General features: G+C 37.8%; 2 protein-coding genes across 3 annotated transcripts in view; one reads left to right on the top strand and one right to left on the bottom strand.

Moving 5' to 3' along the window:
* The window catches only part of BTD (biotinidase), a 62,013-nt gene extending 58,593 nt beyond the window's left edge, over positions 1-3,420 (bottom strand). The window contains exon 1 of one of the 2 annotated variants that reach the window (XM_030876390.2): positions 2,841-3,420. The gene's annotated coding sequence lies outside the window, so the exon portion shown is untranslated. The remainder of the gene's footprint in view (positions 1-2,840) is intronic. The other variant, XM_030876389.2, reaches the window with a different exon arrangement.
* The window catches only part of HACL1 (2-hydroxyacyl-CoA lyase 1), a 42,631-nt gene continuing 17,315 nt past the window's right edge, over positions 2,664-27,979 (top strand). Inside the window, exons 1-12 of the mRNA XM_030876387.3 lie at positions 2,664-3,236; positions 3,390-3,494; positions 5,707-5,747; positions 7,055-7,135; positions 8,228-8,300; positions 9,602-9,679; positions 10,636-10,730; positions 12,339-12,451; positions 16,170-16,305; positions 20,187-20,292; positions 22,431-22,514; positions 23,458-23,559. Coding sequence (XP_030732247.2) covers positions 3,147-3,236; positions 3,390-3,494; positions 5,707-5,747; positions 7,055-7,135; positions 8,228-8,300; positions 9,602-9,679; positions 10,636-10,730; positions 12,339-12,451; positions 16,170-16,305; positions 20,187-20,292; positions 22,431-22,514; positions 23,458-23,559 — 1,104 coding nt within the window. The 5' untranslated portion in view covers positions 2,664-3,146. The remainder of the gene's footprint in view (positions 3,237-3,389; positions 3,495-5,706; positions 5,748-7,054; positions 7,136-8,227; positions 8,301-9,601; positions 9,680-10,635; positions 10,731-12,338; positions 12,452-16,169; positions 16,306-20,186; positions 20,293-22,430; positions 22,515-23,457; positions 23,560-27,979) is intronic.

The following is a 27,979-nucleotide window of genomic DNA, read 5'->3' as shown; positions in this document are numbered from 1 at the left end:
ACAAATGAAAACAGAAAACATGTAAAAACTGATACCATGTTTCATATGTGATGGTTGACCAACCCCTGGGCCACAGGCCACCTCCGAGTGTGGAGTACTTGCATATGGAGAAATACTATGTTATGACTTCTAAGCCATTTGACATAAATCATTTATGTCCTCATAGCAGTTAGTTTACCCATTAAAACATAATTCTGGGGCCTAAGAAGTTACTATAGAAGCTGCCTATTTTAAATCTTTAGCAAGTATATTTTCTCCAGGTATTATTTTGCAACTCTAAGGAAATGACCTGGTTGCCTGGATGTTCTCTTCGCCCAGATGTAAGAAAGCCACCAAATATCTCCCTCATAATCTCAGGTCCAGAGCCCACAAATACAGTAACCAGTATGCTCTCTGGAGAGCACGTAATCATTACTTTAGCCTTTTCTGTTAAAAAGAAACCTAGACTTACTCCTCCTTTGACCTCTTTCCACGAATAAACAAACAAGGCAAAACAAATAAAATTCCATGCCTACCACCAATGAAAGTAATAAAGAATGTGGTTAACGCTTACAATGTCTGCACAAAAGGCCTTGGGTAAGTTACAAAAGAATCCTGGAATCCTGTCATTGCCGTTGGATTGAAAGCAATTGCTCCAAGTGCCTGCAAATCTTGGGGTGAGACTCTCAGCACTTTTGCTGAATCATCAGACCCAAGTGAACCATGGAATGTTGGGCCCTGGACTCAAAGCTGTAAGGTGAAGCAAATTTCAACAGTCTCACTGACTCCCTCTGCTAAAGGGCAGAGTCCAGTCAGTTGAGAATTTGTCCCTTTGCACAACTGGTTATTCTGAATTCAGGGAATTTGTTCCAATTCATAGTTTAGTTTTCTCACTTTATACTGAGTGATTCTGTCAGTGATTCTTTTGGGACAGAAGAACACAGTTCTTTGAACACAAGTCCACATGAACTAACTGCCATCTACATGGTCTGTGCTACTGATGTCAAAACAGCCTTGAACCCATAAATCAAAATTAAGCAACAGTTTTTGGTAACAGGCAATCACACATTTAATTATTAACTCATGCCCCTAGCATGAGTACAGAGCTAGTGGTTCTCAAGTCAGGCTGCAAATCAAATTTAGGTAGCAGCTTTAAAAAAAATACAGGTGCCTAATTTGTCTTAAGATGCTGATTCAGAAGATGTGGGGTAGTGCCCAAGCAACTGTTTGTTTAAAAAGCTTTCCTAGTGATTCTGATGCTTGGGGATAGAAACTGTCATACAGGTACTGATATAAACAATCCCACATGGTAGAGAGGTATAGGGTCTATGCTTCTCAAACAGGGACAGGAGACACTGTACCAAGGACTATTCAAAGCCACACAAAGAGCACTGTGCATCTTTCTGGAATGTCAATTTTATTTGACAGGTAAATATTTTAAAATGTCATTTGTATTTTGGGTGGTGGTTACATAGGTATATACAATTGTCAAAACTCATTTAAGATCTGTACATTTACATGTATGTTTACCTCAATAAAAAGATCACTTTTATATTAAAATATGGATAGATTCTGGAATACAATGCAAGATCTGCATTTATTTTCTAGATGAACTCTGAAACTTCAAAGAAATCTCCCTCTTAGATGGACTACCTTAGGCTAGGTCCCCATATCCAAGGGGGCCAGGGTGGGCATTAGGGCTTGAAATTCGAGGGGAAACCTTTTTGGAAGGTCCCACTGGCTTTAGAAATCCTTTCACTTCTAATGCTTTTCATTCATTTTACTACCCATGACCCACTCCTCTCTCTTCTTGTTTTTTTACTTTCCACATATTACTGGTCTTTTTGCTTTAAAACACTCCAGATCGTCAAAAATTTAAAGTTCCACTCTTCCTTACATTGGCGATTTTGTTTGCTACTGAGCAGATGGTCTAATGACCCTGAGGCCATAGCCTCATAAATCACACATTGTAAGACCATTTTCCCACTCAAAAATGTGTTTTAAAAGGTTCTCGTCCTGTGATAAACCACAATGGAAAAGAATATGGAAAAGAAAACGAATTCATATATATGTATAACTGAATCACTTTGCTGTACAGAAGAAATTAACACATTGTAAATCAACTACTGATTTTCTTTTTTTAATCAGTAAACTTTTTTTAAAAAAAAAGGTTCTCAGCTGCAGGAGCTGGTTGTGGTGAGGGACTGACTCTTAAGAATCACAACCCACCCCCCATTTCCTGACTTTGTAAAGACAAGAGTGGAGGGTTATTGGCAAGGGTTAGAGAAAATAATGGTCAAAAGTAACTAGGCTCAAGGGGCTCCTCTTATCTCCTGTGGCCAAAGGGCTTAACAGTGAATAGAGCCCAAGACTGTTAGTCTGAAGCACGGTCTGGTCCAATGGCTCTGGGTAAGTTACTTTATCTCTTGCTTGGGAGATTCCGTGTCCTCCTCTAAGACACGACGCAGAGTACACATCCGCTTACGGATTTAACTGACGGGTATTAATCTTCACGGACTGCAAAGCCACAAAGATATGAGCGTACAAATCAAAAAGCGTGTAAGTCAAATCCTCGAACTTAATGAACGCGGAAGAATGACCACGCAACCCAAAAACCACCTCGCCGTACAACCGGCACCAATCAGCCATCCGCATCCCAGCAGCCTTTGCGAAACCAGCCCGCAGCCCCCAGAGCCCCGAGGCCAGGGGCGGGGCCGGGAACGCGCGCCACGGCCCCTTCTGCCCAAGCCCCTAGCCCCCTTCCGCCCGGACTCTGCGTAAGTACCACCCGCCTTACGCAGTCTCGAAATGGCTCCGGGTGGTGGACTAAGGCGACAAGCCTCCGCGGTTCGACCTCTCACCTGCTCGGCACAGGCCTCCGCCTCCAGCTAGTCCCGCCTCCTCCTGACACTCTGCCGGCCGCGAATGGAGGGCCCGGGGAAAGGGCCAGGTTGTGGCAGGAGAGTGAGTGTGTTTACATCTCACCTCACCCCGAGCGGGCTGGTTTCAGCCCCGCCTCCTCCTCTCCGCCGTTTAAAGCGGTGGGTCGCCCTCCTCCTCACTCAGAGAAGCGGCCCCACGGTTGGTGTCTCCGGCGTTGGTTTGGCTGGGTGACTTCGCGTCAGCCTGCTGTCCACTGCGAGAGGGCCTCGAACTTCAGGTGGAAGATGTCGGAAAGTAACTTGGCAGAAAGCAGCGACGGACGCGAGACGCTGGTGTCTGGTGCTAAAGTCGTCGCCCAGGCCCTGAAAACACAGGTGTGCTGGACCTTCCTGATTGAAAGGCTCCTACGGCAGCCGACGGGGCCGAGGCGTTGTCTTGGAAACGGGAGAGCGGCGGGGGAGGGCAGGGGGGAGCTTTGCTGGAGGTTTTCCTTTTAGCGGCCTCATTTCTCTGTTCTTGGCCCCCAGGATGTGAATTACATGTTTGGCATCGTAGGCATCCCGGTGACCGAAATCGCCCTTGCTGCCCAGGAGGTGGGCATCAGATACATCGGGATGAGGAACGAGCAGGCGGTAAGTATGGACTTGGAGAGCCGAATGCAAGATTGGGGATGAGTAATAATAATGGCAAATTTTCACTGCGGACAGTCGCCGCTTATCTCGCCTCTAATACTTTACACGTATCAATCACAACAATCCTAGGAGGCAAGAACCATTGTTAATCCTAGTTACAAATGAGAAAAGTGAGACCCAGAGGGGTTAAGAAACTTGCTCAAGGAGGCAGCTGGTATTGGCAGAGCCAGGATTTGAACTTAGGTATTCTGGGTCTGGAGTCCATGCTCTTACAGTATACAGTATTGTACTCTGCCCAGTCTAGAGTGTCAGAATTGGAAGGGACATTTACCTGGTCTGAATCCTGTCCCCTGACCTTCACTCTGTAACTAACTATTATTATGTGTCTGCGTATTATTTGTCCGGTCTGACTTCCCTAGTAGGCTCTGAGCTTCAGGGGGTCACGGATATTATTTTTTCTTGACACATCTGTATCCCCAGTGCGTAGGTAGAGCCTGCACTTGATAGGAGGTCCGGTAGTACCTGCAAGGTGAATGGGTGAAGGCCAAGTCTCATGTTGTATAGTAGGTGGCTCTGCAAAGTGACAGGTATCACAAATGGTAAAGCCGTGATTGGACTCCAGAGGTGTCCTAAGCCCCAGTCCAGTGCTCATTCCACCTCATTACCTTGCCACCCTTCTCGGAGGCTTATTTGGAAGCACAAGAAAGGAAGTTAGGACATTTTGCCAACCCAGTCTCATTTCTTCCTAAAGGGCATTTAGCATTTTTCCAGATTATCTTGTATTTAATTTAGCACCTTCCTTGTCTTCCTATAGTGAGCTGAAGTGCAGTTTAAAAATAAAAACTAACCATATGAAGGCCATGAAGGAAATTTCAACAAATCTCCAAGGATTGGAAACAAACAGTATATGTGACCTGACCATATGGAAATAAACTGGAATTCAATTACAGAAAGATAGAAAATCCCCAAACATTTGGAAATTCAGTACATTTGAATCCTTTATAAATATTTGAAAAGATTAATAAAATCAATAACCTTCACGGCAGACTGATTAAGAATAAAAGAGAAAAAATACAAATTACCAGTGTCAGGGGTGAAAAAGGGGATGTCACCATGGACCCTAAATAACCAGTGGGGTGAAGAAGAAATCACAATGGAAAATGGAAAACATTTTGAATTGAATGATGATGAGAAGATGAGATCTCAAACATGTAAGCTATAGCTAAAGCAGTTCTTAGAGGAAATAGTTTTAAATGAATCTATACTTAGTAAAGAAGATCAAAAAAAATCAATGCTCTAAGCGTACATATTAAGAAACTAGAAAAAGACAACCAAGGTAAACCCAAACTGAAAATAATAAGTACAAACAAGTAAAATAATAAGTACAAAAGCAAGAATTGGGCTTCCCTGGTGGCACAGTGGTTAAGAATCTGCCTGCCAATGCAAGGGACACGGGTTTGAGCCCTGGCCCAGGAAGATCCCACATGCCGCAGAGCAAGTAAGCCCATGTGCCACAACTACTGAGCCTGAGCTCTAGAGCCCGCAAGCCACAGCTACTGAGCCCACGTGACACAACTACTGAAGCCTGTGTGCCTACAGCCCGTGCTCCGCAACAAGAGAAGCCACGACAATGAGAAGCCCACGCACTGCAAGGAAGAGTAGCCCCCGCTCACCGCAACTAGAGAAAGCCCACGCATGGCAATGAAGACCCAACACAGCCAAAAATAAATAAATTTATTTTTTTTAAAAAAGCAGAAATCAGTGGAAGAGAAAACAAAGAAACAATAGAGAAAAATCAACAAATCCAAATATTGGTTCTTTGAAAAGATTAATAAATTTGGTAAATCCCTAGCAAGACTGATGAAGAATAAAAGAGAAAAAATACAAATTATCAATGTTAGGAATAAAAAAGAGGACATTCCTATTGATCCTGCAGACGTTTAAGCAATTATAAGATGATATTATGAATAACTAGATGATATGGACAAATTTCTTGAAAAACTAAAAATTAGATGCTTAAACCATTATTTAAAATTTACAGGTAGAACATTACTCGTTAGAATGAAAAATGTTCCAATTCCCCCTTACTTGAGAATGAATTATTATATACATACTTTATACATGTATAATACTTAATAATACTTATTACTTAATACAATTTAATACTATAAGAGTCCCAAAATGCTTAAGTCCCAGTGTTTTTTCTTTGTAGGCTTGTTATGCTGCCTCTGCGGTTGGATATCTGACCGGCAGGTAAACTCAAGTCTATGTTTTATCTCAACTTCTTTTTTTAAACTGAGTTATAATTAACATACAGTATTATATTAGTTTTAGGTGTACAGCATAGTGATTCAGTATTTTTATACATTATGAAATGGTCACCACCATAAGACCAGTTCCCATCTATCACCATATAAAGTTGTTAAAATATTATTAACTGTGTTCCTATGCTGTACATTTCATCCCGATGACTTACGTATTTTATAGCTGGCAGTCTGTACCTCTTAATCCCCTTCACCTATTTTATCCATTCCTCCACACACCTCCCATCTGGCAACCACCAGTTTTTTCTCTGTCTCTGAGTTTATTTTCTGTTCATTGTTTTGTTTTTAAGAGTCCACATATAAGTGAAATCATATGGTATTTGGTTTTCTCTATCTAATTTATTTCACTAAGCATAATATCCTCCGAGTCCATCCATGTTGACACAGATGGCAAGATTTCATTCATTTTTATGACTGAGTAATATTTCAGTGTGTGTGTGTATCAATCACATCTTCTCTATCCATTCATCCATGGATGGGCACTGAGGTTGCTTCCATATCTTGGCTGTTGTAAATAGTGCTGCATGAACATAGGGGTACATATATCTTTCGGAATTAGTGTTTTTGTTTTCTTCTGATAAATACCCAGAGTGGAATTGCTGGATTGTATGGTAGTTCTATTTTTAGTTTTTTGAGGAACCTCCATATTGTTTTTCACAGTGGCTGCACCAATTTAAAGGCTGTCTTAAATAGAGGTTCTTAAGAAATTACTGTATAAATTGAAAATGGCAAGTTGAATTATATGGAGATACCTTTTTTTCGGTGCTTTAAGCTTAGAAAGTCATCTAGGGTAAAGCTTTCAAGTTCAATTTAAAAAATTGGGGCAGAGCACTACATTTCAGAATTACTTCCTGGCAAAGACCAATTTACATTATATATTTGTTAAGAAAATTTTTAAAAACACTTTTTTTCCATATAGAAATGTACTCAGTAGTCAAAAATTTGCTTCTGTATGCAGTCAACTTGATTTAGCCCAAATATAATAGGAGCAAAGTATAAAGAGGTTAGTGAAATAACAGTGTGAGGATGGTAGGTACCTTATTTCTTACAGGAAGACTGATATAACCTTTTTTATTCTAATTAAAAAAATATTCTAATAATAGTTTTACAATTGTAGTAAAGATCTATATATCCTGCCTTTGAAGTTCAAGAAGGTGACATTTCACCCTAAAGTGATATGAATCAAGTGTTGCATTTGACCTGCTTTTAATAAAATTAATTCTGTTTTGCTTTTAGGCCGGGAGTTTGCCTTGTTGTTTCTGGCCCAGGTCTCATCCATGCTTTGGGTGGTATGGCAAATGCAAACATGAACTGTTGGTAATTACTTAAAACATTTTCTTAAAAATCTCAATGCATGATTTTACCTAGTGGAGCAACCACTGATCTGTGGTGGGAAGACCAGGGGTCAGGTGCTTAAGGAAATGGCTTAGTGAAAAATTAAGAGAGTTAGGAAGAAAATAAGAAAAAAAAATCAACAGCTCTTTTACCTAGAAAAAAAGACTATTAATATTTTGGAATAAATATGTGTATATTCCATATCTATCTATCTATATATATATGTGTGTGAATGTGTGTATAAGTCTCTTTAAGTGAAGAACTGTTTATCAAAGATCCCAGTTCAGTATGCAAGAATGTATTTAATTTTTCACCTTGTCTTGCATAACTAGCAGGACAATTGAAATCTTATATTTATTGAGTTGGCTTTATAAGCAGATTAGTTGCTCTTGCCCTTAATCCCATCTCTGGTTCTTTACTCATAAGATCATGTTAAAGGGGGATATGTTTTGATCAGTTCATAAAATGTTTAAATTTCCTGTGGGAAGGACATTGTTTTCTTTCTTGCCATGTGTTTCCTACTTTTTAGGGTTTGACTTCTTTTCTTTCGTCCTTCCTACACTTTCTCTTTCTTAGCTACTTTAGTATCTGATAATTTTTGAGTAACTTTAACTTTGCTGTATCTTTTTTTTTTTCTCCCCAAAGCATAAGAATTTTATTGCTGAGGAATTTTTTTCATTCTGCCATTTCCAAATAGACTCATTTAGGAAAGTGTGACAAAAGTTTTTTTCTTCTCTTAATTTCAAGAATAATAGGAAGGGCATAACAATTCATTTTACATCATCACACCCAGAGGTTTAGAATCAGTATCCAAAAGAGGCAGGGGAGAGAGGGGCATGGAGGAAAAATATTTACCGCAAATTACAGATTTTTCCAAAATTGAGGAAGTGTTCTCTCACACCAAGTTGTTTCCTAAATCTTTCTAAATTGGCAGTTTTTAAGGGAAAATGTAATTCTCTCTCTTTCTCTCTTTTTTAACATTCATTGAGTGTTTATTATTTATTGGGTACTTGCTGAGTACTTTACATGTTGATCTCATTTGTAATTCTCTTTTAAAAAAAATTAATATTTCAGGCCCTTGATTGTGATTGGTGGTTCCTCTGAAAGAAGTCAGGAAACAATGGGGGCCTTCCAGGAGTTTCCTCAGGTACCCAACTCTAAGATCTTCCCTCTATCATTTTAGTAACGTAAGTATACTCCATTAAGATTTATGGAGAAGAAATTAAAACTCCTGTCTGCAAAATAAACAATTAAAATAAAAGTACCTGAGATATTTTAAAGGTAATTTTCCTCAACTACAAGAAACTCTCAGTGTGGTTATTAAGAAAGCTTAGGCTCTGTTTAGGAGCAATCTTCCAAGAAATACACCTTTTTGACAGAAATTTAAACTCTGAAAATAATCTCTTCAAAGAGTCAAGAAAATGCAGGAATAAAAATGGCTTGGGACTATCAGATTTTGAGGAAGAGAAAAGTTGAGAGGAAAACTCCTACTCATACCTGTGGGACTAAGACTACCAACTGTTAAGTAGATTTTATATCAAAAAGTATTAAGAGAAACAGTTTCTATTGAATATACAATGCTTCAAAGTACATTAAACAGTGAAAAGTTAACACTACTGAATTTATGTCAAACAGCATAACAACAAAATATATAACAGGAAAACTGGCAGAAATGTAAAAATAGATTATTATTGTAATGAGATATAATAGATGAAGTTGTGTATTCCTGGCTTTAGAATTTCTGGGTCCAAGGATATACTTACTTACATTTTTAGGAGACATTGTCAGCTTCCCTTCCTATTTATATTCTCACCAGAGTTTATGAGAGTGCCTGTTTTCTTGTATTATGATAGATGCTGGGTATTATCTAACTTTTTTATTTTTGCCAATCTAAGAAATGAAAATTGTGTCTTGTTTTGATTTTCTTCCTGAATCACACCAAGGCAGAGATTTGGTTGTACTTTGAATAGGCTTTTTTTTTTTTTAAGAAGATGTTGGGGGTAGGAGTTTATTAATTTATTTATTTATTTTTGGCTGTGTTGGGTCTTCGTTTCTGTGCGAGGGCTTTCTCTAGTTGTGGTGAGCGGGGGCCACTTTTCATCGCGGTGCGTGGGCCTCTCACTATCGCGGCCTCTCTTGTTGCGGAGCACAGGCTCCAGACGCGCAGGCTCAGTAGTTGTGGCTCACAGGCCTAGTTGCTCTGCGGCATGTGGGATCCTCCCAGATTAGGATTCAAACCCGTGTCCCCTGCATTAGCAGGCAGATTCTCAACCACTGCACCACCAGGGAAGCCGCTGAATAGGCTTTTAAGAAGCAATCTAGGTAATGCATTTTTCTCCATCTTGCCTCTAAACATAATAGAAAGTAATGGCTTAACATTTTGTCATCTTTCAGAAGAGTAATATGATACATGAGCTGAATTTTAAGTGATTTTCTTTTCGCATATAGGTTGAAGCTTGTAGATTATATAGCAAGTTCTCTGCCCGGCCAAGTAGCATAGAAGCTATTCCCTCTATTATCGAAAAGGTACAGTATTTAATTACAAGCTCTCCAAGTCAGCTGGTTTTTCTCAATTGCTTATTACCTGTGTTACTTTTATTCTCCATAGAATGAGTAGCAATTTGGAATATATTCAGGCAATTAGCAATGATATTGATAAATAGCTATGTACATTTTAATATTCACTGTCATTAACTTAATTAAAGAAACCGATAAAATAAATTATTTTGGAAAAAATTTCCCCTCTACTTTAGTTTTTAAAATTTTTTTAAATTATGGAAAAATAAAAAGAAGGATATAATGAAACCCTGGGTACCCTTTCTCATACTTTTGCAAGATTATTTTTGAAAATAATACTTATATTATTAAGTATTATTACTTAAATTTTTGAAAATTAGTACTTATTACTTAAATTATTTAAGTATTATTACTTAAATTTACTTTAAGTTTTTGAAAATTAGTACTTCTATTAGTATTAATGTAAGACCATCTCTTAGTTGATTAAACAACGTATTATAAGTTAGTTTTATATGTGAAGTTATATTTAAGCTGTTTCAAAAACCATGTGTTACAGAAACCATTTGATACATGTTACAACATCACAGTTTCTGAAACCTTTGCTAAATCATTAGCATTAGGAAGCAGGTGAAAGTAATGTTATAAAGTAAAGACTTGGAAGGCAGAACCTAGTAGATAATTTCTAGGACTAAAGTGTAATAGAAAATGAATTTTAAAGCCCTAAGTGTGTATTTTTTTCTTATCTCTCCCCTTTTAAACAAAAATATCTTTTAAAATATATAGAATCAATAGAGGGCATTTCAATGTAATTAAAATTGGTTACTTCTAAGGATGTTGCATCAACTAAGGATGTTGAGAAAAATCAAAATAGTGTTCATTTCACAATTTTAAATTATCTTTGAGTGGAATGTGATAATAAGGATTGAGATTTTTAAAATATTTTCTTCCATTTGTAATGAACTTAGGCAGTGAGAAGCAGTATTTATGGTCGTCCAGGTGCTTGCTATGTTGACATACCTGCAGATTTTGTGAACCTCCAGGTGAATGCGAACTCTATAAGGTGAGTAATAGTTAACTGGAGTTCTTTCTTAATTGTGTTACCATAATGCTTACCTTTTAAAAAGAATTTACCTAGCAGTTTATAAGTTAATCTTCAATTTGTCTTAACTTTTGAAGATTTAGTAATTAAACTGAATCCTGGCCAAAGGGCTTAATTCTCTTAATTAAAATGGCATTATTTAGGAATTATTTTGGGGTTTAATTACTAAATCAAATACGTGGAGCTTCACAAACTCCTCATTTGAAATTATTCTTTCAGTAACCATAAAAAACTAATCCTCATGTAGTATGGTTACTTAGAGTCTTCATGGTATAAACCAAGAGATGAAGTGACTATTGAAAAATAGTAATTTTCAAATAGTTCTAGTAAGAACTCAGCATAAAAAATTTCAGTCTGTCTCTGTGATTTAAAAATATTTCAACACCAGATGTTACTATGATTTGCCAAGTTCCCCTATTCCATAAATAAACACTGAGTGAACAATAAGTACAACAAACTGGTATCTAAGACACTCCTGGTAAGGATGGGTACTTGGGTTACTGCATCACCCTGAGTACCATTTAGCGCATTCCTGCTGTCATGGACCTAGTGACTACAGAGAGACAGTGGGCATTTCTGTTCACTCAGGATACCAAGTAGAGGTTTCCATTTGGGAGAGTCAGACAAAAAGGACATCTATTCTTCATAATACCTGAACATGACAATCAAAATAATATTATTGGGGTTGGGGGGAGATGTGCCTTAGGTAAGTTAACTCTGTAAGCCTTCTTTAAAATTTTTGTAAAGATTTGGATGTCCTTTTTTGGTATTATATGCCCAAGTTTTGTACAGTATGATGTTTATTAATTAGGATAAATGAACTAAAACACTGAGGAGTTGGTGTCTAGAAATACTTAACTATGACAGTTTTAATATTTAATATTTCTTTCACTAATGCATATTGTGATACTAAAATATTGACTTACTCAATGAGTGGAAATATAGTGAGGTAGTTAAAAGCATGGACTTTGGAGACAGAAAAACCGATTTCAATCCAGTCTTTGCCACATGCCATCTGGGGACCCCAGGCAAGTTACCTACTTTTTGAGGTTTTTTTTTTCACAGTAGTGAAACAGAGATAATGGTAATACCTAATCTCATTATTTTGAAAATTAAATAAGGATAAATGGTACATAGTAGGTATGAAATATTAACTTTTAGTATTTTTTTTATTATTACTACAACAACAACTACTACCACAGTGTGAAGCCATTAATTCAGATTTCCTGTCAGTGAATTGCTCCTTTGGTTGTTAAATGATCTTAGGGAATAAATATTAATTTACCAGGTATGATAAGGATATTATGGTTATATGGGAGAAAGTCCTTATCTTTTAATTTTTAAGTCTTGCTGTGGTAATCTACTGTCAAATGGTTTAGAAAGAAATGTGTATGTATATTTATGTGTGTATGTGTGAGGCAAATGTGGTAAAATATTAGTAGTTGAATTTACAGGGTGGGCATATGGAGTTTATTATACTATTTTTTCTACCTTTTTCTGTATTTGATATTTTCACAATAAAAAAGTTAAAAAGTTGGCCTCCTAATTAACAGAGCTCTTTATTTCCAGGTACATGGAGTGCTGCATGCCACCTCCTGTTAGTATGGCAGAAAGCTCTGCTGTATGTATGGCAGCATCTGTTATTAGGAATGCCAAACAGCCCCTTCTTATCATCGGGAAAGGTAGCATTGAATGGAACTCTAAATCTTGCTAGGCTTTCAAAAGAATGCTGATTCTGTTTAGAAATTGTCTTCATTATTTATTAGCATTGGCTCTAATGTTTGAAATTGGAATAAAAATTCTCACTATTCATTTAGCATTATTTATTAGTTTTGAAATCAGAATTATTCTAGAATGCCTGGAATATCACCTATTACATTTCTTTCTTTTTTTGTAAATTTATTTAGTTTATTTATTTTTGGCTGCGTTGGGTCTTCGTTGCTGAATGTGGGCTTTCTCTAGTTGTGTCGAGCGGGGGCTACTCTTCGTTGTGGTGTACAGGCTTCTCATTGTGGTGGCTTCTCTAGTTGCAGATCATGGGCTCTTGGTGCATGGGCTTCAGTAGTTCTGGCACGTGGGCTCAGTAGTTGTGGCTCGTGGGCTCTAGGCACACAGGCTTAAGTGGTTGTGGCACACGGGCTTAGTTGCTCCTTGGCATGTGGGATCTTCCCAGACCAGGGATCGAACCCGTGTCCCCTGCATTGGCAGGCGGATTCTTAACCACTGCACCACCAGGGAAGTCCCTATTACATTTCTTATGAATAAAATGTGTTTCTTTCCATTATGAAGATTACACATGAATATTATTAAAAATTTGGAAAATCCAGTAGATTAGAAAGAAGAAATCCCTTCATCCAAAGAAGATCATTTTAACATGTAGTACTTTTGTATTCCTTTTTGCATGTATATTTTATACCTTGTGATCATACTGTATAGACAGTTTTTTATTTATTTTTTTTTTGTGGTATACGGGACTCTCACTGTTGTGGGCTCTCCCGTTGTGGAGCACAGGCTCCGGACGCGCAGGCTCAGCGGCCATGGCTCACAGGCCTAGCCGCTCCGCGGCATGTGGGATCTTCCTGGACCGGGACACGAACCCGTGTCCCCTGCATCGGCAGATGGACTCTCAACCACTGTGCCACCAGGGAAGCCCTAGACAGTTTTTTTTAAGTATACAATCTAATATCTTTTGGTATATTTACAAAGTTGTGCATCCATCACCACAATCAATTTTAGAATATCGTTATTACCCTCTCCCAAATCCCACATCCCTTAGCTGTCACCCCAAACCTCCTTAGCCCTCTGCCCCAGGCGACCATGAATCTATTTTCTGTCTCTATAGATTTGCCTATTTGGACACTTCTTTTAAATAGAATCATATAATGTATGGTCCTTTGTGACTGACGTTTTTGATTTAGCGTAATGTTTTCAAGGTTCATCCACGTTGTAGCATGTATCAGTACATCATTTCTTTTTATTGCTGAATAATAATGATAATATATTTACTATAATTATATATAATATAATAAATATAATTCATAGTTACTATTGTTATTATTCCATTGTATGGACATGCCACATTTAATTTAATCCATTCATAGTTGATGGACATTCGGGATGTTTCCACTTTTGAACTACTGTGAAAAATGTTGCTATGAACATTCATGTACAAATGTTTGTGTGGATGTATGTTTTCAGTTCTCTTCAGTACGTACCTAGGAGTGGGATTGCTGGGTCAAATGGCCACTCTATTAGACAGTTTCGTATTATAGTTAATTCATTTAATGTTAGAATAACATGTTCTCATGGTGTTAAATTTTCTTCCCAAATATAATTTTTAATGTCCATTCATGTATATACTAATACTTTGCTGGCAAATATTTAAATCTTTGCCAGTTTTTGTTTGTGTTTAGAATAGCTGCAACAGACTCGTTTGTACTTAAAGCTTTTTCCATATTTAGGATATAAGATAGATTCCCAGAAAGAAAATTAATTAAATTAAAATGTATTCATATTTTAAGGCCTTTGGAACATATTGTCCAATTGCTTTCTCCCAAGGTATTGTACCAGTTTATACACATGTCAGCAATTTATTATAGTATCCATTATATGTTCTAGACCTAAAGGGGCTATGAATCATCTATGACCATGCTAGTCATTTATCAACTACAGGAGGTAACTACATAGAAATTAAAAACAGTTTTAGTAAAAATGGTGGACAACAGAAAAAAATTGAAGTCAGAGCTGAGTTTTGTACAGCTATGTGATATATTAGCTCTGTGACCTTGGCAAAAACTGCTTTGAGTCTCAGTTACCTCACTTGTAAAATAGAGATTAGCTACCTCAACAGTACTGTTAAAATTAAACAACAAAATAATAGAAAGAGCTCAGTGGATGCTAGTTTTTGTACTTCCTTCAACCACCATTTAATGAGTCCTTATGATAAGGCAGGGATTATAGAAAACATTTGTGGGATATATAGAGAAATAATGGTTCCTACTTATAAGTAGACAGACCTGGTCACAAATAAGTGGGGTGTGTGTAGAGAGCTGAGGTGGATTCCCAGGGGAAGCAGCAACAATGTTCTTGTGTAGGTGGTGTGGAAAGACCGTTCAGAAGAGATGATGCTGTAGCCACCCCTTGAAATAATGGGTGACCGGTCACTGAGTGGACACAGAGAACCCACGCATTCCAGGAAGAGGGAACTGAATGGACAAATATTGAGGCAAGAAGGAGAATATAAGGAAACTTTCTGGATTAAAAAAAAGCGATTATTTTTCATCCTACATGGATGACAAAAGATTCTAAGGTAGTTTTATAGTGGGGAGCATTAAATTGAATCTGAACATACTATACTATTTACTGAGACTCAGTAGAGAATTATAACTTCTGGATATGGAGTAATATTCTACTAACCCTGAGAAAGAGGATAAAGTTAAATAGCTAAAACGATGGCCTTGATGACATTAGAAATGAAATCATTTCTTTTTTTTAAAACATATTTATTGGAGTATAATTGCTTTACAATGGTGTGTTAGTTTCTGCTTTATAACAAAGTGAATCAGTTATACATATACATATGTTCCCATATCTCTTCCCTCTTGCATCTCCCTCGAAATCATTTCTATATTCAAACAGTAAGTTGTTTTCAGTGCCATTGAGGGCATAAAGCATGTGGTTATTCTGCAGGCACACAACTGTAAAAACAAATGATGTGACCCATTCGAGTTAGTCCAGTTGTGATCACAGGATTATAGAGCCTATGAAGCGATCTACAGAGCTTTAGAAACGTAGACCCCCTTGTTAGAATTTCCATACACAGACTAGATGACGGTGCAGTCCTGGTTAGCTGGTGGTGGGGAGAAAAGTGTGAGGTTGCTCTTCCCTGTCAGGGCAGAGTCCTTCCTCTCCTACCTGCACCTACCAGTAGATGTGTGTCCAGGGAATTGTGAGTAATAATCCAGTAGGAAGGTAGCATAGAACTGACAATTAAGAGCAGCAAGAGAAGTGAAGTGCAACTTTTGTTTAGGGGTAGACATCTTTCAGAATAATTGATAATATCACTTGGGGGGGAAATTAGAACTATTGCCTTCTTAAACGTTTTAAAATACCAAAGATAAAAACCATAGTCACAGGACTTCCCTGGTGGTCCAGTGGTTAAGACTCTGTGCTTCCACTGCAGGGGCACAGGTTTGATCCCTGGTCGGGGAACTAAGATCCCACATGCCGCGTGGCATGGCCAAAAAACAAACAAAAACCATAGTCACGATTTGTTTTGAGTTTAAGCCCTGAGCAGGAGAATGTTTGAGAAGTTCTAAAAGCAATTTCACATGAACTATTTTAAGGGTCACAGTGTCTGGAGCTTAACTGACTTGTCCAATACATTTCAATTTCTTGTAGGTGCTGCTTATGCCCGTGCAGAGGAGAGTATCAGGAAGTTGGTGGAGCAATGTAAATTGCCATTTCTGCCCACTCCCATGGGAAAGGGTGTTATCCCTGACAACCATCCAAACTGTGTAGGTGCTGCCAGATCCAGGTACGTGGCGCTCGAGATTTTAAATACAATGGCTTGGCAGATTCCAGGCTAATTTAAATTGTTTTGTGACTTTAATGAATCTAGGAGAAGTTCTGAAAGAATCACGTAATTTTAAGCACATCTGTTTCTTTTCAGACTTTTCAACACTTTAAAGATGTTGTCCTCTATCTCCTGACTCTCATGGTTTCAGATGAGAAATCTGTAGTCATGAGAATCTCTGTCCACCGATGTAGTTGTCTTTCTGTGGCTCCTTCCAGAATTTTTTTTTATCTTTGTTTCTCAGCAGTTTGATTATGATGTGTCTGGACACGGTTTACTTTTAGTTTATCCTGTTTGGGGTTCTCTAATCTTCTTGAATCTGTACATTGATACCTTTCACCAAATTTGGAAAGTTTCTGGCCATTATTTCTTCAAATATTTTTTTCTACACCAATCTCTTTCTCCTTTCTGGAGTAACACAAATATTAGGCATGTTGATATTCTCCCATAGGTCCTTGAATAACTGTTTAATTCTTTTTACTCCTTTTGTCTACTTTATATGTTCTATTTCTCTGCTGAGAACGTTTATCTTCCCATTTATTTCAAGAGTATTTTTGTTTACCTTATGGAACATAGTTATAATAGCTGATTTAAAGTATGTGTTTACTGATTCTAACATCTGGGTCATCAGTACAATTGGCATCTATTCATTATATTCTCTTTTGAAATTAGAATTTTTCTGGTTCTTTGTGTTTTGAGTAGTTTTGGATTGTATCCTAGAATTTTGAATACTGTGTTGTGAGATTCTAGGTCATACCAAAATCCTCTGTAGAATGCTGATTTTGTTTGTTTGTTTTAAGCAAGCAGTTAGCTTGGTTAGATTCAGAGTGCAGGTTCTGACTCACTCACTGTGAGCATGGTTCCAGGGTCAGTTGATTTCCAAAGCCTTTGCTATGCTCCTTTGGGTCTGTCCACACATGCCCAGCCCAGGGGTGAGCCCCAGCCCCAGTTCTGGATACAAACATGCTGGTTCATATCCAGAACTAGGGATTCCTTTTCTCTCTTAAGACATAGCCCACCCATTTCCCAGAGTCCCTTTTCCTGGCCCTTGCTGCTACCTTATCGTACCACACAACAGGTGCTGCCTTTGACGCAAAGTGGCAGGAAAAAAAAGAAAGATGAAAGATAAGGGGGATGCCCCCATACTCTCCAGACCACAGGGGCCCCTTTTCCCAGTTCCTCTTGCCTGAAAAATGAAGTTTCTCTTGGGATTTTAGCTGCTTAGGACTTACCACAATGCCGCTGTGCTGCCCTCAGAGCACAGCTGTGAGAGAGAAATAGAGAAAAAGAAAATTTTGGAGCTTTCCCCCCATGCTCTCAGGCGTGTGATCTTCTGGCCAAAAAGACACGGTTTCTCTCCAAGTTTTTGCTTTCCTTTAGTTCTGCAACTAGGACTGCTCTGAATCAAAGCGAAGAGATAAAAGAGGGGAAAACCTTAAAAACTCACCACCTACATGGGTCACTTCTTTGATCTCTTCCCAGTCCACCTACTGTTGTTTACTTTTCAGAAGCCTCAGGTAGTTGCTTTTTATACTTGGTTCAGAGTTTCCACTGTATCAGTGGGAGAGCTCGGCTGGAGTGGGATTACCCAGCCTTGGCTGGCACTGGAAGTCTCTTCTTAGATTTTTTTTTTTCTAATTGACTTCACCTCATTCTTTTTACTGTTTTTTTTTTTTTTTTTTGCCCTGCCACATGCGGCATCTTAGTCCCCAGGCAGGGATCAAACCCACACCCCCTGCAGTGGGAGCTTGGAGTCTTATCCACTGGACTGCCAGGGAAGCCCCTCTTCTTTTTAAATTTTTAAAACACACTTTCTGATAAACCATGTATTTTTTTCTTTTAATTTCTTTATTATGAAATATTATAAATATACAAACGAGAGAGTAATTCAATGAGCACTATGTAACCACCACTCAACTTTCTCAAATATAATATTAAGTAGTATGTTGTTGCTTTAAGGTTTTTTTTTTAAGAAACAAAAAATTACAGATTTGTTTTTAGTCCCTGCATACCTTACCTGATCCCACTTCCTCCCTCCCTCTCCACAGTTTACCACTGTTCTACATTTGGTAATTTTCATGTTGTCATGCACACACTAAATTAATTTTGAGGGGTTTTTAAATGTCATGTTTGCTGTTCAATCTTTAATGTTGCTCATTTAATGCTATTTTAATAAGATTATATGTTTACTTTTTTCATATTAGTATATATTGTACAGTAGCTAAATTAATTATTACACTGTTTTTTTCTTTTAATATACTTTAACTTGGGTTGAGCTGAAGTTTATCTTCATTCCTATTGAATTTTAAGAAGATAATATTGATGACATTAATAATATAAAAAAGGTTGTAAGGGGCTGTAAATAATTGTATCAACAATTTCAAGGGTTTTGGAATATCTATAAGCAAATCTGTCCTTCCATTTTCAGGGTTTTTTTGTTTTTTTGGTTTTTTTTTTGTGGTACGCGGGCCTCTCACTGTTGTGGCCTCTCCCGTTGCGGAGCACAGGCTCCAGATGCACAGGCTCAGTGGCCATGGCTCACGGGCCCAGCCGCTCCGCAGCATGTAGGATCTTCCCAGACCAGGGCACGAACCCATGTCCCCTGCATTGGCAGGCGGACTCTCAACCACTGCCACCAGGGAAGCCCCCATTTTCAGTTTTTATCTGTTAGTTAAATTGGGTCCCACAGGACCAAAACAGTATATGAGGATAGCTTTTTTGACTATATAGTTGAAATAATAACTGAATTTCTCTGAAAAATAGCATAAACCACTGCAGAAGATAAAAGCAAAAAAAAAAAAAAACCAAAACAGATCCTCTTTGGGCAAAAGATAAGAAAAATGGGAAATAGCCAAGAAGTAGAAAAAAGAAAACCCACGGCAGTTATTATAATAAAAATTATCCTGGAAAAAGGCATGACATTTCAGTTGGATCAATAATAATGACAGTTGTATGCATCATTAGAGCCACATCTGAAACAAAATGATACAGTGTAAAAGCAAGCAAAGATGTATGAGGTAAACAAAAGGAAAGCAAGGGTTATTAATATCAGAGTAGATATCAAAGTAAATATCAAAAAATTGAAATTATATTGACAAAAATACTAAGATATATAAAACTGTTAGAAATATACTTGGTGTAATATTTTTTTAAAGCAGTTGGGGAAAGTGAATCAATCATCATAAAAATACCTGCTTCAAGGAATCAATATGAAGTATATATTAAGATTCAAATAAAGATGTGCAACCCAGTACTGTTAATAACAAAGAAAAATATCCAGCATTTGAGAAGAGGTGAAATAAATTTGTGTTCAACAAAATGTGTAGCCTTTAAAATTTGTATTTAAGAAGAACTTAATGATAAAGGAGAACATTTATGATAAGCAAAAGCGCATGAGACATTTAGTGTATAAGCTCAACTATATAAAAATACACATGCATAGAAAAAAAGACTAGATGAAATTATGCCAGGATATTAATAATAGTTTATAAGTTGATAGTATTATTGGGAAATTTTGGCTTTTTCTTTATACTTTTCTGCTTTTTCCAGATTATCTACAGTATACTTATATTAATTTTTCTAATGATAAAAAAGTAATAAATGCTATAGAGTATAGATAAAGTCTTATGGTAGTATTTTCTACTTATTTCATCTTTTGGATTACCATTTAAATAGAATGGCTTCATAAATTATTTCAGTTTGAAAGATCAAATTTACCGTATAAGCTGATTCTCAAGAACAGTGCAAGATCCAAATTATTTAGACTTTTCCAAATACTTTAGAATAATTCAAATAAGAATGTAGATATCCCTTTTGTTATATCAGATTTTTCTTTTTAATAGGGCTTTGCAATTTGCTGATGTAATTGTGTTACTTGGTGCCAGATTAAATTGGATTTTACATTTTGGACTGCCTCCAAGATATCAGCCAGATGTGAAGTTTATCCAGGTACTCAGAGGAGAGATTAATTGATTGATTGATTGATTTTTGGCTGCGTTGGGTCTTCATTGCTGCACTTGGGCTTTCTCTAGTTGCGGTGAGCGGGGGCTACTCTTCATTGCGGTGCGCGGGCTTCTCATTGCAGTGGCTTCTCTTGTGGAGCACAGGTTCTAGGCGCACAGGCTTCAGGAGTTGTTGTACACAGCCTCAGTAGTTGTGGCTCGCAGGCTCTAGAGCTCAGGCTCATTAGTTGTGGCACATGGGCTTAGTTGCTCCTTGGCATGTGGGATCTTCCCGGACCAGGGCTCAAACCCACGTCCCCTGTATTGGCAGGCGGATTCTTAACCACTGTGCCACCAGGGAAGTCCTAAGAGGAGAGATTTAAAATCAGAGCTATGTGTAGTTTATTGTTCTCTCAGCCATTATCAGCTCCACTTTCTTCTCGGCTTTTGTAAAGAACTGTTTCTCTTTTTACAAAAGTAGAATTTTATAAATTGTCTGGCATAATTACAGGTACCAAAGTAAGCTGCCTTTTCAGGCCTATGAAACATAATGTACCACTTTACTGCTAACCAGAAAACCTTTCAAAATCAAGTTTTCAATAGTTTGAAAAGCATAATTTGGCTCTTCTTCATAGTTCAAGTATATTTAAAGGTAGACAAAAGAGGTTCAAGTAGGAGGTAGATTAGAACAAAACATTCAGCATTGTTAGGGATCAAGTTATTCTTTTAGATTCCAAAACCGTCAAACACCCTTTGGATGGAAATATCTAACCAATGGTGCTAAAACTATGTGTTTGGAATAAGCTCTTGTATCTTTATGACCCCTCTTTATAAACCAGTTTCCTTACTGATGTGAAAGGTACTTCCCAGAAACCTGTTTGCCCTACACAGATTGTGTAAAGGTATTTTAATGGCCTCACTGCAATTGCTGTCTTCTCCCTGCTTACCTTTTACTTCCTAAGTCAACTTCTAATAGGGGCCATTGAAAACTAAAACCACAAACAAGCAAGACCTGGATTGTACTGGAAGATGCTGCCTCTTGATTACAGAATGAAGTTCATCCCCTTTGGGGTGCCTAAATTACTTTTCCTCAAGAAGCTGTTTTCACTTGCCCATGGCCATCCAGAAATGGAGCTTCTGAGTAAATAGGATGAAATCATGCCGTTCCCTGGGAGTGGGTCTCAAAATGTGGTTCCTGGACCAGCAGCATCAGCACCTCCTGGGAAACCTGTTAGAAATGTATATTTTTGGGCCCCACCCCAGACCTCTTGAGGTCAGAAACTCTGAGGTGGATTCTTGCAGTCTGTGGCTTAACAGGCCTACCGGGAGGTTCTGATATGTGCTGAAATTTGAGAACTCCTGCTCTGAATAAGAATTCCAGGGTAATTAAGTAGAACCTTATTATTCATTACATTCAAAACTGTAATTGATCAAGTCAAATGCATTCCTGTGAGTATAGTGGAACAATAGTAAAGTTCTACAGAGTAGATTTTTTTTTTAATTTTTATTTATTTATTTTTGGCTGTGTTGGGTCTTCGTTGCTGCACACGGGCTTTCTCTAGTTGCGGCAAGCGGGGGCTACTCTTTGTTGCGGTGTGCGGGCTTCTCACTGCAGTGGCTTCTCATTGCAGAGCACGGGCTCTAGGCGCGCGGGCTTCAGTAGGTGTGGCACACAGGTTCAGTAGTTGTGGCACATGGGCTCAGTAGTTGTGCCCCACGGGCTTAGTTGCTCCTTGGCATGTGGGATCTTCCCAGACCAGGGCTCGAACCCACATCCCCCTGCATTGGCAGGTGGATTCTTAACCACTGCGCCACCAGGAAAGTCCCCGGAGTAGATTTTAAAATGAAGGAAGATAGTGAGGTTTCTTTTTTTTTAATGAACAATTACACGAGGTTTAATAAAATTTTAAATGTTCAAGCCTAACTGACACAGCAATTTTACTTCTTGAAGTGATGATAGTGAGGTTTCTATACTAGCTATGATACTCATATAGTTCCACGGATTTATACTTTTATCAAGGAACTTCTTGAATATCAAATCTTAATCATATGCTTATGTGTAACATGCACAGTCCATTTACTGTCTTAATTCTTAAAGATTTTTAAGAATAAACAGTTTGTTCTTTAGCCTTGCCTCTTTTTTAGGTTGATATCTGTGCAGAAGAGTTGGGGAATAATGTAAGACCTGCTGTGACCTTGCTAGGAGACATAAATGCTGTCACTAAACAGGTGAGAGCTTTTGCCTGGGTTTTAGTTTATGTGGCTTGGTCTTTAGGGAAGTCAGTTCTTGAAAATGTTTAAATCTTGATTCACTTGGTGACAGGTCTATTAATATCTATTTTAAATAAAATTTATGATGTAAAGCTATTCTTAAATATAACTATGGAACTTGGTAAATCCAATTCCTTATGTATAGATAATTTGTATGTGGGTAAGTTAAGCATTTTTGAAAGGTGATCGAAAATTTAAAGGCATTCAGTCGGCAAACTGATTTCAGCTATCTGAAAGATTATAATACAGCTCCCAGAGGAACTGAACTTACAGCCAAGAAATGGCTTTATGTACTGGAAAAAATCTAACTTAGTATTTCTTAAGGCAATAAAGAGATTTTTTACTCTTCAAACTGTAATCAATGACTTATCCAGATTCTTATTATTTGTATATAATTTATACATTTCACTGTGACAGATAAAATATAGGCACATTTGTTACATGACTTTGGATACAAATTGGTATGATTGTCATGATTATACAAAATTAGGATGTAATCCCCAATATTAAAACACTCTGGAGCATTTGGTCTGTATCATGGGAATCCCTAGGTATTGGGGCTATGAGTCTTCTTGCAGGGGTTCTTTGGCAGGGTGATTTTCCTTCTGTTGTCAGAGGCAGAGGAAGGCTTACAAGCCCCCTTGCCTGTGAAGTATGGAGGGGGTTACAGTTCTGCTTTGTCTTGTGGGATCCCAATTTCTGGTAGAAGTCGTCACTGAACCAAGCAGAAGCTTTCCGTGGTACCTATTTATCTTCTATCAGTTGTTTACTGCCCAGAGGAAAAACAGAGTATGAGTGATGTGAAAGGTAGGATACTGTAGCTGTGTGTCTTTTTTAGAAGAGATTTTTATGCTAATATGATTTATTTTCAAAAAGGAAAGAAAAAGTTTCTGCTTTTTAGCTTTTAGAACAATTTGATAAAACACCATGGCAGTATCCTCCTGAGAGCAAGTGGTGGAAAATTCTGAGAGAAAAAATGAAGAGCAATGAAGCTTTATCCAAGGTAATATGGGACCCACTGAAACTCAAGAATACTTCAGGGCCATGGTTCAGTTAGTTCTGTCATAGCATGACATTTGCATTCCTAAAATCATAACGTGTAAGATACACACACACACATTCATATATGTATTACAATAAATATGGCACCTGAAGTTTCTTGTGGAAGTGGGCATTGGAAAGGTTATAGCTCGTGAGTTACCGTGAAGCAGTGGAAAGAGGGGATCTGACATTGGACAGAGAGTCGTAAGAGCCAATGTGGATGGGTGTGGCTCCTTGTCCTCAGTTTGACCTTGGCACCAAATCACAAGAGATCTTTTGGAACTTTAAATCCTGGGGCATGTTGGGGCATGTTTGTCCTGTAAGATATAAGTCCACCAAGGCATGCATTTATAATAGATGTTTCATCAAAACTGAAAATTTGATCTAATGGATACCACCTTTTTCATTTTTTTTTAATTTCCACTTTATTGAGGTATAATTTTTTTAATTTATTTATTTATTTATTTTTGGCCACGTTGGGTCTTTGTTGCTGTGCGTGGGGTTTCTCTAGTTGCGGTGAGTGGGGGCTACTCTTCGTTGTGGTGCACGGGCTTCTCATTGTGGTGGCTTCTCTTTGTTGCGGAGCAAGGGCTCTAGGTGCTTGGGCTTCAGTAGTTGTGGCACGTGGGCTCAGTAGTTGTGGCTCACGGACTCTAGAGCGCAGGCTCAGTAGTTGTGATGCATGGTCTTAGTTGCTCTGCGACATGTGGGATCTTCCTGGACCAGGGCTCAGAGCCGTGTTACCTGCATTGGCAGGCAGATTCTTAAGCACTGAGCCACCAGGGAAGTCCCTGTGGAGGTGTAATTGATGTATAAAATTGTAAGATATTTAAAGGTACATCATGGTGCATTGATAAACACACTGTGAAAGAGTTCTCCCCATCTAGTTAATTAACACATCCATCCCCTCACATTTATTTCATTTCATTTAATTTCATTTTATGTTAGTGAGACCATTTGTAGCTTTCTTTTTCAATTAACTTTTGTATCACTGCTGGAAATTCTTTTGCAACTTCCTTATCTGCACTCATGGCTCTGCCTGATAGCTGAAGGCTTTGAAATTTATAGTAATGTATGAAACTACCAAACCATCCACTGTTAGCACTAAAATGAGCCACTTCTGCAGGATTTGGCAATTTTTGTTTAAAGTCTTTGTATATGGATAGTGTTTTCTCTTTGATTGTGAGAAAGTTGTTCCTGATTTTTTTTTTAACATCTTTATTGGAGTATAATTGCTTTACAGTGGTGTGTTAGTTTCTTCTTTATAACAAAGTGAATCAATTATACATATACATATATCTCTGTATCTCTTCCCTCTTGTGTCTCCCTCCCTCCCACCCTCCCTATCTCACCCCTCTAGGTGGTCACAAAGCACCGAGCTGATCTCCCCGTGCTATGCGGCTGCTTCCCACTAGCAATCTATTTTACGTTTGGTAGTATATATATGTCCATGCCACTCTCTCACTTTGTCCCAGCTTAACCTTCCCCCTCCTGTATCCTCAAGTCTATTCTTTAGTAGGTTTGTGTCTTTATTCCCGTCTTGCCCCTAGGTTCTTCATGACCATTTTTTTTTTTCTTTTTTAGATTCCATGTCTATGTGTTAGCATACGGTATTTGTCTTTCTCTTTCTGACTTACTTCACTCTCTATGACAGACTCTAGGTCCAACCACCTCACTACAAATAACTCAATTTCGTTTCTTTTTATGGCTGAGTAATATTCCATTGTATATATGTGCCACATCTTCTTTATCCCTTCATCTGTTGATGGACGCTTAGGTTACTTCCATGTCATGGCTATTGTAAATAGAGCTGCAATGAACATTGTGGTACATGACTCTTTTTGAATTATGGTTTTCTCAGGGTATATGCCCAGTAGTGGATTGCTGGGTTGTATGGTAGTTCTATTTTTAGTTTTTTAAGGAACCTCCATACTGTTCTCCATAGTGGCTGCACCAATTTACATTCCCACCAACAGTGCAAGAGGGTTCCCTTTTCTCCACACCCTCTCCAGCATTTATTGTTTCTAGATTTTTGGATGGTGGCTATTCTGACCGGTGTGAGATGATATCTCACTGTAGTTTTGATTTGCATTTCTCTAATAATTCATGATGTAGAGCATTCTTTCATGTGTTTGTTGGCAATCTGTGTATCTTCTTTGGAGAAATGTCTGTTTAGGTCTTCTGCCCATTTTTGGATTGGGTTGTTTGTCTTTTTCATATTGAGCTGCATGAGCTGCTTGTAAATTTTGGAGATTAATCCTTTGTCAGTTGCTTCATATGCAAATATTTTCTCCCATTCTGAAGGTTGTCTTTTCATTCTTGTTTATGGTTTCCTTTGCTGTGCAAAAGCTTTTAAGTTTCATTAGGTCCCATTTGTTTATTTTTGCTTTTATTTCCGTTTCTTTAGGAGGTGGGTCAAAAAGGATCGTGCTGTGATTGATGTCATAGAGTGTTCTGCCTATGTTTTCCTCTAAGAGTTTGATAGTGTCTGGCATTACATTTCGGTCTTTAATCCATTTTGAGCTTATTTTTGTGTATGGTGTTAGGGAGTGTTCTAATTTCATTCTTTTACATGTAGCTGTCCAATTTTCCCAGCACCACTTATTGAAGAGGCTGTCTTTTCTCCACTGTACATTCCTGCCTCCTTTATCAAAGATAAGGTGACCATATGTGTGTGGGTTTATCTTTGGGCTTTCTATCCTGTTCCATTGATCTATATTTCTGTTATTGTGCCAGTACCATACTGTCTTGATTACTGTAGCTTTGTAGTATAGTCTGAAGTCAGGGAGCCTGATTCCTCCATCTCCGTTTTTCATTCTCAAGATTGCTTTGGCTATTCGGGGTCTTTTGTGTTTCCATACAAATTGTGAAATTTTTTGTTCTAGTTCTGTGAAAAATGCCAGTGGTAGTTTGATAGGGATTGCACTGAATCTGTAGTTTGCTTTGGGTAATATAGTCATTTTCACAATGTTGATTCTTCCAATCCAAGAACGTGGTATATCTCTCCATCTCTTTGTATCATATTTAATTTATTTAATCAGTGTCTTATGATTTTCTGCATACAGATCTTTTGTCTCCTTAGGTAGGTTTATTCCTAGATATTTTATTCTTTTTGTTGCAGTGGTAAATGGGAGTGTTTTCTTAATTTCACTTTCAGATTTTTCATCATTAGTGTATAGGAATGCCAGAGATTTCTGTGCATTAATTTTGTATCCTGCTACTTTACCAAATTCATTGATTAGCTGTAGTAGTTTTCTGGTAGCATCTGTAGGATTCTCTATGTATAGTATCATTTCATCTGCAAACAGTGACAGCTTTACTTCTTCTTTTCCAATTTGGATTCCTTTTGTTTCTTTTTCTTCTCTGATTGCTGTGGCTAAAACTTCCAAAACTATGTTGAATAATAGTGGTGAGAGTGGGCAACCTTGTCTTGTTCCTGATCTTAGTGGAAATGCTTTCAGTTTTTCACCATTGAGGATGATGTTGGCTGTGGGTTTGTCATATATGGCCTTTATTATGTTGAGGAAAGTTCCCTCTATGCCTGCTTTCTGAAGGGTTTTTATCATAAATGGGCGTTGAATTTTGTCACAAGCTTTTTCTGCATCTATTGAGATGATCATATGTTTTTTCTCCTTCAATTTGTTAATATGGTGTATCACATTGATTGATTTGCATATATTGAAGATTCCTGGGATAAACCCCACTTGATCATGGTGTATGATCCTTTTAATGTGCTGTTGGATTCTGTTTGCTAGTATTTTGTTGAGGATTTTGCATCTATGTTCATCAGTGATATTGGCCTGTAGTTTTCTTTGTTTGTGAAATCTTTGTCTGGTTTTGATATCAAGGTGATGGTGGCCTCGTAGAATGAGTTTGGGAGTGTTCCTCCCTCTGCTATATTTGGAAGAGTTTGAGAAGAATAGGTGTTAGCTCTTCTCTAAATGTTTGATAGAATTCGCCTGTGAAGCCATCTGGTCCTGGGCTTTTGTTTGTTGGAAGATTTTTAATCACAGTTTCAATTTCAGTGCTTGTGACTGGTCTGCTCATATTTTCTATTTCTTCCTGGTTCAGTCTCCACAGGTTGTGCATTTCTAAGAATTTGTCCATTTCTTGCAGTTTGTGCATTTTATTGGCATAGAGTTGCTTGTAGTAATCTCTCATGATCCTTTGTATTTCTGCAGTGTCCGTTGTTTCTTCTCCTTTTTCATTTCTAATTCTGTCGATTTGAGTCTTCTCCCTTTTTTTCTTCATGAGTCTGGCTAATGGCTTATCAATTTTGTTTATCTTCTCAAAGAACCAGCTTTTATTTTTATTGATCTTTGCTGTCATTTCCTTTATTTCTTTTTTCTTTGATTTCTGATCTGATCTTTATGATTTCTTTC

The sequence above is a fragment of the Globicephala melas genome, chromosome 4, assembly GCF_963455315.2.
Source record: "Globicephala melas chromosome 4, mGloMel1.2, whole genome shotgun sequence".
Classification (NCBI taxonomy): domain Eukaryota; kingdom Metazoa; phylum Chordata; class Mammalia; order Artiodactyla; family Delphinidae; genus Globicephala; species Globicephala melas.
This window is presented reverse-complemented; position numbering and strand designations above follow the sequence as displayed.